This window comes from Chanodichthys erythropterus, chromosome 19 (assembly GCF_024489055.1).
Source record: "Chanodichthys erythropterus isolate Z2021 chromosome 19, ASM2448905v1, whole genome shotgun sequence".
In the NCBI taxonomy this organism is placed as follows: domain Eukaryota; kingdom Metazoa; phylum Chordata; class Actinopteri; order Cypriniformes; family Xenocyprididae; genus Chanodichthys; species Chanodichthys erythropterus.
In genome coordinates, this window is record NC_090239.1 from 31,830,474 (window position 1) to 31,849,143 (window position 18,670).

General features: G+C 35.0%; 1 protein-coding gene across 6 annotated transcripts in view; it reads right to left on the reverse strand.

Moving 5' to 3' along the window:
* plekha1b (pleckstrin homology domain containing, family A (phosphoinositide binding specific) member 1b) overlaps window positions 1-18,670 on the reverse strand; it is a 55,503-nt gene that overhangs the window by 17,187 nt on the left and 19,646 nt on the right. For all 6 annotated transcript variants that reach the window (XM_067369872.1, XM_067369869.1, XM_067369871.1 and 3 more), the window contains exons 3-9: window positions 18,498-18,554; window positions 16,070-16,115; window positions 14,906-15,003; window positions 10,133-10,261; window positions 8,768-8,905; window positions 5,609-5,677; window positions 257-321 (exon numbers count right to left, since the gene is read on the reverse strand). In XM_067369872.1, the coding sequence (XP_067225973.1) occupies window positions 257-321; window positions 5,609-5,677; window positions 8,768-8,905; window positions 10,133-10,261; window positions 14,906-15,003; window positions 16,070-16,115; window positions 18,498-18,554 (602 nt within the window). The remainder of the gene's footprint in view (window positions 1-256; window positions 322-5,608; window positions 5,678-8,767; window positions 8,906-10,132; window positions 10,262-14,905; window positions 15,004-16,069; window positions 16,116-18,497; window positions 18,555-18,670) is intronic.

Here is an 18,670-nt window from a genome sequence, read left to right on the forward strand (position 1 = left end):
TGATCAGACTGACGAAAATGCAACTTAATAACAGGTGTAAATAGGGCCTAAGCCATCGAGACACTAATTGAGAATTACGTGACTTTTCTTTGAGCAGTTCGTAAACCTCTGGCTCAACCAATGGTGTGAGTATGGGGAGGGACTTCGAGTGTGTTGAGCAAATGAAAGATAGGGGGTGTAGCAGAAGAATATTTGGAAGCAATTTTACAAAATTCAAGTCAGAACAAAACAAAAGCACAAATGAAGCAGTACTAACCTTTGTTTACACTCCTGAACCCTAGTGACTTCTTTCAGAGGAACAACTCGTAACGGTTCACGGTCCTAAAAACAGAGTTTCATTCAGTATGCTAATTAATATTGTCTTTACCTCATGTGAACGATTGTACAAGCGCTGAGCAAACATTCCAGCTGCGCTGAGTGCATGCAGAGAGGAAGTACAGGCCCCAGCAGGATGCTGCAGCGAGTGTAGGCCTGTGATTATCAGCCCTGAAATAGCCTTTATTGACATCTACTGTATGATTTAGCCTTTGACCAAGACTCGCTCCTGCCTACAGTATGCCTGCCGTCCTCACGCACACACACTTACTCAATCACTGCATCAGTGGCTTCCTGTGCTCTTGCTGAAGCTGTAACAAGTTGCCTAAGATGTCAGTTAATGTCTTTGTCTATGTTGTTTTACGTATTGTATCGCCACATTTCACAGTCCATTATCCTTTACTTATGACGGTAATCTGAAATCTGGTCACGGTCTGGTTCAGTTTGATTTAATTTAATTTAATTATTTCTGTAAGATTTCACAGCTACACACTTGAACATAGGTCAAAAATTGTATTTTGGATAAAAAAAATCTTTAAACATGTCTTATTGACACAACGTATCAGGTAGTACAGATATAGTAATGCTAGTATCATTGCTTTACATTATTTACACATGGAGTTCAACATATGTCTGATCATAGGTACTAATATGTACCTTTAAGCTATTAATATGCACCATTTAGGGGTAAGGTTCAAAGATGTACCTTTTCACTTTGTACCTTAGGGTACTGCCCCAGTGACAAGCACCGTACCTTTTTTTTTTCTGACAGTGTATGTATGCTATCAAGTATTTTACAATAAATTTGAACATGACTCATCTGGTCACAATTTACAGTCAAAACTATGACCACTCAAAAACTATTTAGGCCTAATTTTAAGATTTATTATTTAGAATTGCGTGTACAATTTCATAAACATAAAAAAAAAAAAATAATAATTCCTAATGTGAAGCATATTTGACAGTCATACATAAATTAAACAGTAAATAAACAGGTAAGATTTCAGCACAATTAAAAAATATATTTTTATATAGTTTATTATTAAGTATTTGCACCTATTTGATTTTATTTAAATAATCATATTTTTATAATGCATTTATTAAAACTGCTTAGAATTCGCATAAATCTGTTCATTGTGAAAACAATTAAATATATTCAGGTAATAAAAAAATATGAACATGGTTGTGGAACAAGAAATATAGTTAAAATGCATGAGTCTGAAACAAATTTAATTTATTTATGATACATATATAAACTGGGTTATTATGTATATAAAACACATTCAGTTTATTACTACTATAACATAAATCGCACCTGTTTTATTTATGCATGACAGACAAATATATCACATTACGCTTATTAGTTTATGTTAAAACTGTGTAATCCAAATGGGTGGAAATTTTATATGCAATTCAAATATATAAATCTTAAATTTAGGCCTAAATGTTTCTCTTTTTTAATATAATAATTGCATTGAGTTTTCACTCTCAGAGGCAGAAGATCAGTCTCTGCTATTCTTAACTTCATGGGAATAAAAATAATTAGGCTACTATAAATCTGTGGGAAATAACGTTTGTCAAAAACTTTCAACAGGAAGTTGTGTGTTTGAACAGTGGAACGACTCTCCATTGTTCTGCCCCCTCAGTCAAAACAATTTATAAGCGTTTAAGAGGATTTTAAACCACTACAGCCGAAAAGTGAGCCAATGATGGTTCCAAGAAGAAGACATGGCAGTCACTTTATTTGGAAGAAAACGTACGTCATATACCAAACAACTGTCCACCCATCCGTACTCCTCAACCCTTTACCCGTAAGGTTTGTAATTCACAATGTTTAAAGCAGGGATTCACAACCTAGGGTTAATATTGGCATTAACATTTCAAAATTACAAGTGGCCTTGACCTGTTTAATACACATTACGTAATTAAATTATAGCATAAAAGCCTATTTATATAGTAGGTACCTATTTATATTGTTAGTTTGTATCTGCATGTTTTCAAAAGCAACTTCTTAACATACTAAAGAGATATTACAACAAACAAAATTATCTAGTGAAATTATCTAGTGAAATGATCAGTCATTTTCTAAATAAATAAATAAAAATTATATACTTTTTAACCACAAATGCTCATCTTGCACTAGCTCTGCGATGCGCCACGCATTATGTAATCACGTTGGAAAGGTCACGCATGACGTATAGGCGAAAGTATCGAGCAAGTGTTTACAAAGCGAACGCGCAAAGACTAAGTCAAACGGGTTTTACAAAAAAAAAAAAAAAAAAAAATTAAAACAACGATGTCGGAAGATTTTGAAGTTGGAAAAGAAAATGAGACCACCCTACCACGGTAGTTTCGCCTATGTCACACCTGACCTTTTCATCGTGATTATATAATGCGCCATCACAGAGCTAGTGCAAGATGAGCATTACTGATATCAAATTATTATAAAACTTTATTTGGAGTATTTCATTATTGCACAATGCAGATTTCTTAATAGTATGCATAAAATGTGTTTTAATATCACAATTAATAATGATTGTATGATCTTTGTATAAAATCAGTCTTTAAATGCAAGATATTAAAAGTGTAGCTAAAGTATACTTGAAATAGTTTTAAGCACAATCAAATATACTTCAGTATATCTTTAGTTGGACCTAGTAGCATTATTTCTGCACAATGAAAGTGCTTTAAGTACAAAATTAGTGGTTCCAATTGTATGCAATGTGTGGCGCACTGCAGAGCTAGTGCAAGATGAGAATGTGTGGTTAAAAAGTATATAAATGTTCAATTTTTTTAGAAAATGACAGTGTTTCGCCAGGTAAGACCCTTATTCCTCGTATGGGATCATGTAGAGCCATTTAAATCTGCATTGAAACTGCAATTTGGACCTTCAACCCATTGGTAGCAGACTTTAAGTATACCAGTTTAGTATACCAAAAGTACAATCGCAAGGTATTTATATTAAATATGTACATATATGTAAATGTATTTGTAGTATACTTGGGACATGTAGGGACATTTTCTAAAAATACTTCTTTTGTGGTCAAAAAAAAAAGAAAGAAAGAACAACACCAGGGTGACTAAATGATGACTTAAAGGGTTATTTCACTTTAAAATGAAAATTACCCCAAGCTTTACTTACTCTTAGAGTTTTCAAAAGTACCAGCTTTGGTACCGTAGTTGGTACTGAAAGCCAATTACAGACATATCCGATAAGTGCGTCAACACAATGGCCAATTAGAGGTGTTTACGAGTCCACTCAACAGCACTCAAAGTGTCACATTTTTAAAATTTCAATACTGATTTGTACCGAAGTCGGTACTTCTGACAACTCTACTTACCCTCAAACCATCCTAGGTGTGTATGACTTTCTTCTTTCTGATGAACACAATTGGAGTTTTATTAATAAATATTTTGCTTTGGATTTATGCACTTTCTTCAGCTTCATACTCGTTGGTCCTGTTCACTGCCATTATAAAGCTTAGATGCGTCAGGATATTAATATAGTTCTATACACCTAAGATGGCTTGAGGGTGAGTAAAGCATGGGGTAAATTTCATTTTACAGTGAACTAATCCTTTATTTATCATTTTCAGGTGAACTATCACTTTAACTACAGTACTGTGTACTTGCATCAAAAAATCAGAAATGGTGTGAATTGCTTTGCTACTGACATTATACATTTTTAGCTATTGACAGTAGAAACTGGTTCTTTTAGTTCTTATAAAACAACAACAGGGTGACTAAATGATGACTTACAGTTGCATGAAAAAGTATGGGAACCACTTGCAGAATCTGTGAAAATGTTAATAATTTTAACAAAATAAGAGAGATAATACAAAATACCCGGGGGTGAAAACATTTTGAATTTGAAGATCAAGGTACATTGCACTTAATTTGTCTTCCGGGAAACATGCAAGTATCTTCTGTTGCTTCCGAAGGGCAGTACTAAATGAAAAATTTGGACATCTTTATCCTGTTCAAAAGTTTTCACCCCCCGGCTCTTAATGCATCGTGTTTCCTTCAGGATCATCAGTGAATGTTTGAACCTTTTTTAATAGTTTTGTTTCAGTCCCTCAATAGTTCTGAGTGTGAAAAGATGGATCTCAAAATCATGCAGTCACTGCTGGAACGGGTTCAAATATGCAAAAAAAAAAAAATCCTTGAAAACTGTAGAATCTGCAGGACATGGAGGATTTTTCTGAAGAACAGAGCTCAGTTTAACTGTTCAGAACAAACAAGAGACTCATGAACAACCATCACAAAACAAAAAAGTGTCATGGATCATCAGGTAACCACACACAATATTAAGAACCAATGGTTCCCAAACTTTTGAACGAGGTTATTTTAATAAATTCAGCTATATTTTTGTCTTGTGGACTATATGTAAATATCTTTTATGAAAAATATCTTACTCAAAAAAATAAAATAAATAAATAACATGCATTTTGTATGGTCCCTCTTATTTTCTTAAAATTATTTATATATTCACAGATTCTGCAAGTGGTTCCCATACTTTTTCATGCAACTGTAATTATCATTTTAGGGTGTATCCCTTTAACTACTAAAATTTATTGTTTGGTACAATGTACTTATTGTGTTCATGCTGCATTGCAAAACACTTTTTCTGCTATTCAGGTGGAAATTGTAATTACATGCAGGTATTTTTATATATTTGATGTAAAAACATGTATATGCCCAATACGTACATTGTATGAACTGATTTAAATGTTAGTACACAGCAGGCAGAAAAAACTTTGTCAGAATATTATGTTTGTTTCTAAATATAATGACCAAAATTCAGCTGAAATTTAAAAGGGAGATGTGCTTCCTACGTAGTCCTAAAGCAATCGCCACTGATGCAGACATGTTTAGACAGTCAGACTGTTAACACAGAGCAAGAGGAATTCATAACACTGTGAACAAGTTGAAACAGCCACCCAAGCACGCGCACACACACACACACACACACACACACACGCGCACACATGATCTTATAGCTTCTACAGGACAAGCTTTCACTCCCACATGAGTCACTGGTCTAATTCTGGGGCACATATCTAAATATGCTTCAGTACTGAAATGTGATTGGACACAGGATCAGATGGCATGAACAATACACAGGCCGGACTTTCACTTATCAGATGGGAGCTTACAGACGGGCTCACGGACGCACAGGTGCAAAACACAATGAAAACAAAAAGTCAAACAGGTCACTGGGTTCTAGCAGCATTCAAGTACACAGGACTCTGGAGAGATGAAGGAGGATATAGCAAGAGAGGGAGAGACTGACCATTTCTGATTTGAAGTAGCTGAGAGCATTGTCATCCAACATGAAGTATCTCCTTTTCCAGTTTTTCATCTACAGAAAAGACACCTCAGTTACAAAAACTATAAATGAGAATGCATTTGACACATGACAGATGTTCATTTCAGACACTGCAGCAAGGCTGTTAAAACCGTTTTAATAAGAATCCACACAATCAGGAGTTTTTTGTGTGGGGGAGGAAAAAATTCCTCACACAGGTTTCGTTCATGTTCGAGTTGGTCACACGCCACACTGACAAACAGAAAGCTGCTTGGTTTGAAAGTGACTTTGGTGTGAACTGTGCTTTACACATTGCTTTTTCTGGTTCTTATTTTCTTATTTTTTTGCTAATGTGAACGCAGCTTTAACCCTATAAAGCAAACTATATCATATTTGATACGCACATTTCTAAGGCCTCTAAATTATCAACAAGATTATAACTTCACTGAAAAACCTGTTGTACACAATCTACCACATGCCTTCTGTTATCTGATTGAGAGTTTATACTTTTTAGCAAGTAAAAGGCCTTTAAGTATCATTCTAAAAACGCCCTCCTTCAGGTCATGGAATGCAGTTTTTGTTGCTTTTGTTTTTTTGCTGTGAAATCTTTACCGACTGAAGTAAATGAATGTTTAAAAGTAAATAATGTTTTTTATATTGTTGGTAATATTTCAAGATAAACAAATGATTATCCATACATTATTTTTTTTTTTTTATTAGAAAAATCACATTCAAATATGATACATTACACTTTTGAGAAACATTTATTTCTCAATTATCATTGTATTGCATTACATTATATATTGTAATGCAATATAGAATGTATATTGAACTACAATATACATTAAAGCTGCAAGCAGCGATGAAAGGGCCCTCGCACTCGGGGCCACCGCCACCCGGTGGCCTTAGGAAAACAGTGAATAGTGGGTGACATGCATGTAAGCAAGTAAATACAGGAGAAATATGGCAAAATCATTTCGACATGCCACACTTCCTGCTGCCAACAGGAGGCGCTATGACTGTAACTGAATATTGCCATGTAAATGCCTTCAGGCCAGGACTCTTATCACACATGTGAAGTTTGGGGCAGATCGGACATTGTATGCCCGAGTTACAACAACTTCCTGTTTCATGGCGAAACATCAAATTTTGTCAGGCCGCCACGGACACGCCCTTCACCCTAGATCTTCACAATTTAACATCATAAGGGCCTTAAGATTAGACTGACTAAATATGATGTTGATCTGCTTAAAGCTCTAGGAGGAGTTTGTTAAAGTACAATGTCTGGAAATGGCAAAAACTGCACCAATTTTGCAGAGAAAATTCAAAATATCTCACTTCCTGTTGGGTTTTCCGATTTTTGCACCCACAGAATTTTTTGTAGGTATTGGGCTGTTACATATATCTACCGAATTTCATACCTGTACGTGAAACATAGCACGAAGGGTGCTTAATTGAAATTTTGTAGGTGGCGCTATCAAGCCATTTTGCCACTCCTAATTCTGAAACCCTTATCAGACATACATTTTCACCACTTCTGATGCATGTGCAACGTTTCATGAGTTTTCGAGCATGTTTAGGCCCTCAAAAATGGCCTAAACTTTTATATACTTTTCCAGACGCAAATTTTCAAACCTCTCTTTAGATTTCTCAGACCTTATTTATAAATGGTTCATACCACATTATATTTAGTATATAGTACAAACACCTGTAAATATTTTTTCAGGAATTTTTCCATTGGTTTTCTCAAATTGATAACGTGCTTACATGATAAGAAGAAACCTAAAATGCTTTATAACTTGGGCTGAAATGATTAGTCGAAATTTAAAATTGTTGACAAGTATTTTTGAACTCATAAGACCTATTTTTTAGGGCCTGCAATAACACGGTTTGACCAGTGGGGCGCTGTAGCGCAACTGTAATGTAATAATCATTCAACATACTGATTAATCAGCGATTAGTCGATTAATTGTTCTAATAATTGTTAGATGAATCGATTATTAAAATAATCGGTTATTGCAGCCCTATTTATAACTTGCACATATTCAACTCTGACACATCAGTTTGATACTGTAATGTGTTGCTGGTTTGAGTGGCACACACACATTCCTTTAGAGAAGTTCAAAAGAGTTTGGCTTATGCTAAAGATAAACAGTTTTGCGTAATGAAAATGTGCACCTTGAATTTGTTCAGTCGTGTTTGACAATCACTAAATGATCACTAAACTTTTGCCATGAAATCAGTCTGCTTGTATGATAGATTTATTTTTAGAAATTCTTATAAATGGGAGAAATAGTCGCTATTTTTCCATACTCTGTTTTCTTTTTCCATACTTTTCCAGACAACTTAGCATTTAAAAATCATCTTACTAAGACATAATTTGGAAGATATAGAGTGACAGCTGATATTTACATGTATTTTATGCAAGTAGTCTGCTATACTCTTATAACATTACAAGTCATCAGAATTTAATCCTACTTTTTGGCCATATTCGGTTGTTAAGTCTGACGTCACACGGCAGCGCTTCCGGGTCCTAACGCTCTATCTCATATCACAAGAAAACAACAAATGGTGCTAATATACACACGATGTGGTGTAATACTACAAAAAATTATAATCATAACCTTTATCTCCATATCAAAATTCCAGATGGCCAGACAATGATTCATCTTTTATAAATCATTAAAATATTAATATCTGTGACGCTGTGAGCACGGAGACTGCTGTGTAGACTGTAAGTATTTAAAATGTTTACATTTTTTAAAATGATTGATGTTTAATATGACTAAATAGCGCTCATAAACGGCCGTTGATGGCATTCTCAAGTGAAATTAGTGGAGGCTTGGACCCGGAAACGACGTTCCTTAGGTCACGACTTAACAAGCGGATAAATATAAGCAGCTGCACCAAATTGCTACTTTGTGCCTCTGAATAAATTTGAGGTGTTTTTTCCTCCTTGAATTTGAGCTCTATATTATCCTATATCATACGAGCCTGATGTATCAAACATGTTACTCATCAAAAAAACACAGCTTTTTTTGTTTGTTAGATTTTATTTAAATTTGTAATAAACTATTTCATATGTCAGGCTTCACAGAGTTAACAGCACATCATAATTTCATGCATTCTGCGTTTCTTACTTACCACAGCTCCCTGTTTGACACAATATCCGTATTTTATGATCGACTGGTCCTGATTACTCCGGCTCAAGTAATATGGCAGCTGACCCTGAGGTTTCCTAATCCCGCTCCGGTCTGCACCATTCTGACCTTCACCCTTTTCCTAAAAGCCAGTGCAATGCAACACCATTTAACACAACTACCTCATTACTGATACTACAAAAACACAAATATGAATACATTAGGTATATGAGTATATGCATGTGGTAATCATTAATTTCCATGATGCATATCAAAGTATAAACCAGTTTTGTTTTGGCTTTTATTTTAGTTTTATTCATATTTTGAATTAGCTTTTATTTTTATATTTTTTAGTCTTCATGTACATTTTAGCTTTTTTTTTTTAATTGCCTTTTAGGTTTAATTTATTTTTATTTCAGTCATAGTTTTAGTTAGTTGTTATTTATTTCCTGTTAATAATTTTAATTTTAATGTAATGTCAAGGCAACATTTCCAAGTTTAATTTAAAGGGTTAGTTCACCAAAAAATGAAAACTCACGCTCATGTCGTTCCACACCCGTAAGACCTTTGTTCATCTTCGGAACAAAAATTAGGATATTTTTGATAAAATCCGATGGCTCAGTGAGGCCTCCACTGACAGCAAGTTAATTTACACTTTCAAATGCCCAGAAAGCTACTAAAGACGTATTTAAATCAGTTCATGTGACTACAATGGTTCAACCTTAATGTTATGAAGTGATGAAAATCATTTTTGTGCACCAAAAAAACTAAATAATGACTTTATTCAACAATATCTAGTCATGGGCAAAACGCTGCTTTATGAAGTTTTGAAGCTTTATGAATCTTTTGTTTCGAATCAGTGGTTCTGAATGTGTATCAAACTGCCAAAGTCATGTGATTTCAGTAAACGAGGCTTCGATATGTCATAGTGTTTTGAAATTTCAATGGTTCACGTGGCTTTGACGTCTGATACACACTCCGAACCACTGATTTGAAACAAAACATTTGTAAAGCTTCGAAGCTTCATGAAGCAGTGTTTTGAAATCGCCCATCACTAGATATTGATGAATAATTTTTTTTTTTTTTTTTTGCTGTTATTTTTTTTTTGTATTCTCGCCAATGGAGGCCTCACTGAGCCATCGGATTTTATCAAAAATATCTTGATTTGTGTTCCGAAGATGAACGAATGAAATGAGGGTGAGTAATTAATGACAGAATTTTCATTTTTGGGTGAACTAACCCTTTAAGTTTTCAACTAATATTTATATTTTATTTTATTTCAATTAACAGAAATGTATTAATAGTTTTAGTTAATGATAATAACCCTGGTATAAACTATGTGATAGATGTCATGGGGCTGATGTGTCACCTGTGTGGTAGTGATGATGGGCACTCCTGCGATGATCTCGGTCTTGTAGGACACTTGTTTTGCTGCAGCCGACGTGTCCACACACGCTTCTGCTGTATTATGAGCCACCTGCTCACCTGACTTCGGCACCTGGAGAAGAAGCAAGGATTCACACAACAAGGAACAAGGAACACAGAGGCATACTTTATATGATTATAGGATAGTTTCAGAAAATGAAAATTCAGTCATCATTTATTCACCCTCAAGTTGTTCCAAACCTGTATGAATTTCATCTTCTGCTGAACAGATATATCATAATAGAAGATATTATGAAGAATGTCTGTAACCAAACAGTTGATGGGCCCCATTCATTGACTAATTTTTTTGAAGTCAATGGGGCCCATCAACTGTTTGGTTATCCATATTCTTCAAAATATCTTCTTTTGTGTTCAGCAGAAGAAAGAAATTCAAGTTTGGAACAACTTGAGGGTGAGTAAATGATGACAGAATTTTTATTTTTAGGTGAACTATCCCTTTAAGAGTATTTCCAGAACAAACCATTCCATTTGGAGTCCATATATAATTTATACCATGGATGCTGCCCAAAATATGCTCAAAAATAAAATACAAAATATGGGTAACACTTTATTTTATGCTCTTTTAACTAGTTGCTTATTAGCATGAATATTACTAGAATACTGGCTATTTATTAGTACTTATTAAGCCTTATTCTGCATGACCTTATTCTACATTCTTAATCCTAGTCAATCCCTAAACTTAACAACAAACTTATTAATTATTAATATGCAGTAAATTAGGAGTTTATTGAGGGGACAAAGTCGTAGTTAATAGTAAATATGTGTTCCCTATACTAAAGTGTTACCAAAATATTAAAATATTTAATGACTGGACACTCAGCTGACAGTTTTTCTTTATATACTATGGGAAAATCAAAGAGAAAAAAAAACATGACAAACCCAAGGGATTATTCTTTTTTATATGCTTCTGCTGCAATTTATTCATGTCTAATGACCAACAGTTCCATCCTTCAATTACGGAGTTGCTTAAACTTTTTAAAAAAGACTAAAATCACCAAGAAGCTTGTAAAAATAAATTTCAGTTGCTTGTTTCTAATGTTGGGATTCTTCAGAAGAATCTGCAGAGCAGTAGGTGCTACACACATCAATAAAGGTTTTAAGTGTTTTTTGTTGTTGTTGTTTTTAAATAAATAATAATTTTATTCAGCAAGGACACATTAAATCAAAAGTGACAGTAAATATACTTATAGGGCCCTATCATCATCTATCATACACATGGCACTGACCATTTTTCGTCCTTAAACTAGCAAAAGTGGATTCGGACACGCACCTGCGGTACGCGCTTTAGACCATGAGCATAGATCATTAAAATTGGGCCCATTATGTTACAAAAAAAAGAGAAAATGCTGTTCTTTTGAACTTTCTTTTCAAACAGTCCTGAAAAAAAGTATCAAGATTTCCACAAAAATATTAAGCAGCACAACTGTTTTCAGCATTGTTTCTTGAGCACCAAATCAGCATATAAATTACACTTTAAAATATTAAATTAGAAAACAGTTATTGTATACTGAATTTGAAATAATATTTCACAATATTAGTTTTTTTGTTATTGTTTTTTTTTTTTTTTTATCAAATAACTGCAGCCTTGGTGAGTATAAGATACTTAAAAATCTTACTAATCCCAATTTGTTATTCTGGTGTTCAGGAATAATAATATCTAGCAATGTTTGTAATGCTTTTCATGCTATTGGAATAAAAATACTGAAATTTAGACTAGATAAAACGTCTCGGTTACGTATGTAACCCTCGTTCCCTGAAGGAGGGAACGGAGACGTACGTCAGTAGTGACCGACGAATTGGGATATCGCTTAGAGAGATATCCCAATTCGTCTCAATTCGTCGGTCACTACTGACGTACGTCGAACGTGACCGACTGAAAGGGAACTAGATTTTTTTCCTCTCATTGTAAATGAATAATTAGTCCTAGTCCAGCAGATACAGTGATAAACCGCCTGCTAGTAAAGATCGACTGACACTAAATTACCATCTGTGGGGAAGGCAGTTCATCGTTCACTGCCTTCAGGCCAAAAACGCTGATCAATACACCATCACTACACATGCTGGCTCTGCCCCAAAACAAACTGTCAGTTGTAATCATCTTAACATCTTTGCATTCAGTGGCGAAAAGATCTTGCTCTGCATCATAACACTACTTTTAACATTCAAAACAAATATTAGCAGCATGGAAATTATGAATTGTCCACTTTTAATATTCTGATTCTGCATGCATCATAAATGTCCTAAAATGTTTGCAATATGATGATTAAGCCAATAATGACTTTACAGAAATCTGACTAAGATACCTGGCATATTCCAATATGGATCAAATCTTTTGTAAAAGCAGGAAAATAACATGCATGTCTCCTTTTCAGAATAAAGGTTAATCTTATCAGTAGCTACATTTACATGGACAATTTTTGTTTCAGTCGGATTGAAATCATTCCGCTTGATGAATCTGAATAAAGTGTTTACATGAAATCTAAATAGCGATTGGGTTGATTCGTGCACGTTTATGTCACAAGCTTCAATTAGGATTTGATCTTTTGACATGCGCACACTTCACAAATAAATACAGATTTCCGGAAGCTTTGTGCCATGCTGCTTATATTTATCAAGCACTATAATGCCTCTTCCTGCACCCAAAACAAGGCATATGTAGAGGAGAGTCCAAAGATATGACTGCTTGGACGATATTGTGCTGCAGCACTTCACAGATGACAAGTTGAATGAAACCATATTCAACAAGAAGAGCTTGTTATGAGCTTGTTTCTACATCATTGTTTCATCATCAATTTCGGTTTTCAATCCGATCATGTCCAATCGAATGAATTAGAAAAGTTTTACAATCTGAATTATTCAGATTTGGCCAATTTATTCTGATTGACAAGGTTACACATGCTACTAGTCCGTTTACAAATGGTTTATTAGGGTCCATGTAAACACAGCTAATGGGGTGTGAACTCATTTAATTCATGTCAATCATAGTTCACTGCTTTTTGATTAAATTCCAAAGCAAATTTTGCAAGTTGAGCACAATTCGATTTGATTCACAACCGTTTTTAAAATTCATTTATAAGATTCTTTAAATACTTGCCCTAATGTATCTAAATGGAGGGGAATATATTAGGGGTGTAACGGTACAAGCATTCATCCCGAACCATGCAGTACGGACATCACAGTTCGGTTCATACAGTTGGGTGACGAATACAGTCGATCCACACTACAATCCAGAAGGGGGCGTGTGCGGTAATGCAATGCTGTTTGCTAACCACTACAACAGGAAATATAGCAGATGAAGAAGAACAGATGATCTAAAGTGCGTTCCAAATGGGATATATCACCCTCCGAAGGGCACTTCGGAGTGAAAACAATCATGGCCGCCATGTTGAAGGGTAGTTCCAAACCAAAGTGCTCAAAACTGGCCACTTCAAAGGGCCCTTCGGAATGAAGGATTTCGAAGGGTACAACTGATGGACACTTCAGGGCTCCATGATCCTTTGCACAGGGAAGTTGTTTGACGTCACAGAATGGGTACAGGAGGTTTGGAGTTCGATTTTACCTATAAATGTATGTATAGTATTTTTCTATACTACTGTAATATTTATACGAGTTAGATTTGGCACTTATTTATGGACAAAACTACATTGTACTTCAACAAAAATACTTTACAGCTCCCTTTATCAGTCCATTCAAACATTCAAATACATGGACATAATATACAATATGCTGCTATAAACTAAAAATAAATAAATAAATGGATGAATGAATGAATGAATGAATGAATGAATGAATGAATGAATGAATGAATGAATGAATGAATGAATGAATGAATGAATGAATGAATGAATGAATGAATGAACTAATGTTGTATAATTTCGTTCAGAGCGTGTGTTTTTTTTTTTTTTTAGTGGGTCGACCAGCATACACAACGTGTGAGGAAGACGCCTCCTTGATTTTCTCATTAAGATGACACAGAAGTGTGTTCCAAAAAAAAATAAAAAATAAAAAAAAAATAAATAAATAAATATATATATATATATATATATATATATATATATATATTTGACCCCTACACCCTTCATCCCTTCGAAGCTCTCACTCCGGAGGGTAAACCCTTTGAAGGGATTAGGGCATAAGGATGAGCCCTGGGGAAGCAGGGAAAGATAGCAGGAGAATATCTCACGTGGCATTACATTTACCTCAGGCAAGTCATTTACTGTGCACAGCATGTTAGTTCACTAGAGAAAAGAACCTGTTAGTAATTTCTTAATTATTTAATATATGTTTAAATAATTGTGTTATTACAGTAGCTGTGTAAATGATTATATTTCAAAATTAATTAGAGTAATTTTTTTTATAATTAGATTTAGAAGTTAATGCAAAACCTGCCTTATGTGCAATAAACATGGGTGACCAGAGATGGAAGAGTTAATTTAAAGATGTATTATAATAATTAAAATTGTGATCAGTAACCTAATCCATATATCAACATTAACATCATCTGACTACTTTTAGTTACTTTTACTAGACAGTAGATGACTAGAAGTTTTCTAGTTTCGGATTTCTGAAAACAGTCATGACTATTGTTTCCACAACAATGTATCATACTTTGGTGGTTAGGCAGTGAGTCATGTCATTGTATGGAAAACACAACCCTGGTTAGTAAGAGGAATCTGATCCAAGGTCTAAGACTTACTGTGATTTTGGTTGCATTGTTGAGTGCACTGACCCACTCCACTAAATCCTGCTTATCATTCGCCTGCAAGTAAAACTTCCTCATTCCAGCATTGATGACTGTGGGAAGACACAGATATTTATATTTAAAAAATCTGGAGGTGTTGATATAAATACATTATTGTGGCATAATGGATTTAGCAACATATCCTTCTGACAGTCTCTTCCCCTTTTAGGCCTAAGTGTGCACTTCTATGCCTGAATAAGGGTGATTTCACACTAGCACTTTTAGTGAAATAAAACACACTTTAACTGAAACAAACAAAAAACTATAAACATATTTTATTTAAGCCATTTGCCAGGCAACATTTTAATTTAGTTTAACTTGATGTACCAAAATAACAAACTAAATGTGGTGCTAAACATAGCCCGGTACTGCTGAGCTACTGGCATGGACTTTTTGTTTGCAAAAAAGTAAATTAAATCACCTGTGATATCAAGACTCAACTTTACAACATAATAGCATGCCATAATACTGGCATACTCTCTTACTACAGAATAATAAAAGTATGGATTTTCCCATGACAAGTGAAGAACATACTGGTAGGTTAAGTGATACATACATTCACTTTGACTAATTCACACAGAAGTTTACACAGAATGCACAGGTCAGTTGAATGGAAAAAAACAAGATTTTTTTTTAAAAAAATTTAAAAACTTTTTAACTTAAGTATTGCATTTTAAGAAGACAAAATATTTGTCTTTTTTGAAGACAAAATTCAAAAAAGAAGACAAGACGCAAGCACAAAGGTCATACACATCTTTCTAAAGCATGTTTACATTGAAAAACAATGGAAAAGCAGCTCAGTGGAATCCAAAAACATGTACTATGTGAACGGATCCTAATATTAAACACTTCACACTGTAGGAGACTCAATATGTGACTAAGTTTAGTATCTGTATTATGTTGCTCACAAACATATGATGTCTCAAACACCCTTGACAGTGGCCTCTAGTCTAACGCTACTGGATAAAGTCCCAAAACCTCAAGTGTGTGACTGTCTCTGGCTCTGATCTCAGAAACAATAGCTGGGGTCAGGGGTCATGGTTGAACATGCACCCTGGTTGCCCTTTTTTCTGCATACTGCATCCTCTGAGAAACATCGAGAGAGAATCGCTTGCTTACCAAAACAGAACTCCGCCTTCGGTCGCAATTTGGTGGCATCGCTAACCTTTAATGACAAAATAATAGCATATAAATAACACTGTACACACATGCACACACATATTTAAAGTGCACTAAATCATTTTCCACTATAAAAAACATCATGCCCCTAAAGGACAATTCTGTTTGCACATGTCCATCAGGGTCAGAAATTAACTTTTTCATTAAGGTGCAATATTTGTCTGGATTTTTTTGTAAGGGAAATTTTTTATAAAAACCTTAGTAAATGTATCTGTGTTGTGTTAAAGGGATAGTTTACCCCAGGGCATCCAAGATGTAGGTGACTTTGTTTCTTCAGTAAAACACAAATGATGATTTTCAACTCCAACCGTTGCCGTCTGTCAGCCGTATAATGCAATGGGGATTCCATCTATAAGAGTCAAAAAAACACGCACAGACAAATCCAAATGAAACCCTGCGGCTCGTGACGACACATTGATGTCCTAAGACATGAAAAAAAATCGGTCTGTGCGAGAAACTGAACAGTATTTATATAATTTTTTACCTCTAAAACACCACTATGTCCAACTGCCCTGCGCATCTGGTTAGTGAGGTCTGAACGCGCTCTGACAACGGAAGTGATCTCTCACACACATTGAAGCAAAGCGCGAGACATCACTTCCGTCATCAGAACGCGTTTTTTGACCTCACTAACAGGATGTGCAGGGCAGTTGGACATAGTGGTGCTTTAGAGGTAAAACTTTATATAAATACTGTTCGGTTTCTCGCACAAAGAGATCATTTTGTGTCTTAGGACATCAATGTGCCGTCACGAGCCGCAGGGTTTAATTTAGATTTGTCTGTGCAGGTTTTTTTGGCTCTTATAGATGGAATTCCCATTGACATGCATTATACGACTGACAGACTGCAATGGTTGGAGTTAAAAATCATCATTTGTGTTCTATTGAAGACATAAAGTCACCTACATCTTGGATGCCCTGGGGATAAGTAGATAAACATCAAATTTTCATTTTTGGGTGAACTATTCCTTTAAGTGTTGTCAAATTGTCATATTGTTTGATATTGCTCTTGATATTGCAATAATGATTATTAATGTTGATTAATATAATACATCAAAACATTTTTGGGTGTGGGGAAATGGCACATCATATTCTCTTAGGCTACAGAGACAGTTTATTGCTTTTTACGCATTAGAAAATCAAGACTTCACATTGCTTATCTTAGTAGCATGAAACACAAAATGTTCAAACAGAAAGTGAGTAAAAAACGTTCCCCATCACCGAAGCGGTTCATGACTTCAGCTCACATAATGAGTGAAGCTGTCTGCACTACAAAATGAATCTTGTTTACATCGTATCTGCACTTTGTTGTTTATGAAAGCATTTGTGATAGCGCAGAAATCAGTCAGTGTGTGTGTGTGTGTGTGTGTGTGTGCTTTTGTTTATATTACATTGTGGGGACCAAATGTCCCCATGATGTAATATAAACCTGAGTTCACCTACATCGTGGGGACCAGCCAGCGGTCCCCACAATGTAAATGGGTTTATAAATCATATAGAATGAGTTTTTGTGAAAAAGTAAAAGTTTGCACAGTTTCCTGTGAGGGTTAGGTTTAGGGGTAGGGGCAGGGTAGGGGGATAGAATGTACAGTTTGTTCACTGTAAAATGCATTGAAGTCTATGGAAAGTCCCCACAATTCACAAAAACAAACATGTGTGTGTGTGTGTGTGTGTGTGTGTGTGTGTGTGTGTGTGTGTGTGTGTGTGTCTGTTTGTGTGTGTGTGTGTGTGTGCACTGAAAAAAACTCTGGTGAAAAACACTTTTCTTTATCACCGGTGACTAATGTAAATGCCTCTGAAATGCCACTGCATTCATACGCTCAACAGAAACATGTGTGATTGGTTATAATGCTCAACGCTGCAAGAATATGCGTAAAAAGAAATCTTTGAAGCAACATGAGCAGATCTAAATGTAATACAGCAATCAACACTTTTCATTAATTTTCACATCTCACTTTAATCGCAACAGGCGTAATAAATTTAGCTTAATAGTACAGGGGCATTTTTTTGACCCCTTATCTTGAATTTGGATGCTTATTTTGGTAGAAATTTTGCTCCAAGACCCTTTTCACCCCTGTCCATTTACAGTACATACATTCAGATGAAGACTCCTATAGTGGTCTATAAAAAGATGTTTTATTATACACAAGAGTGGACCTCTTCATGGCAGTTGGTTCAGATTGGATTACATGGCCAGCCATTACGAATCATTTTATCCCTCTAACCCCAGGAGAAAATTCGGAATCTGAACATGTAGAAAAGTCATAGCACACCTTTTCTGCACAATTTGAAGCATCATTCATGTCTGTGAATATAATGTAGGTAATAAATAATTAGCATTAGTCAGAAATAACAGAGCAATGACAAACCTTGGATATATATGTTAGTTTGAGGGAGCCGACGTTGGATGTTCCTTCTGGAAGATTCTGTAGAAGGAGAGGGTTGAAGTCATTAAAACTGAAATTATGAATATAAAATGATACACACTGACTTGATGTGAGAAGTGTGTTTGTTTTGAGCAGTATCTGAAAAGAAACGTGCA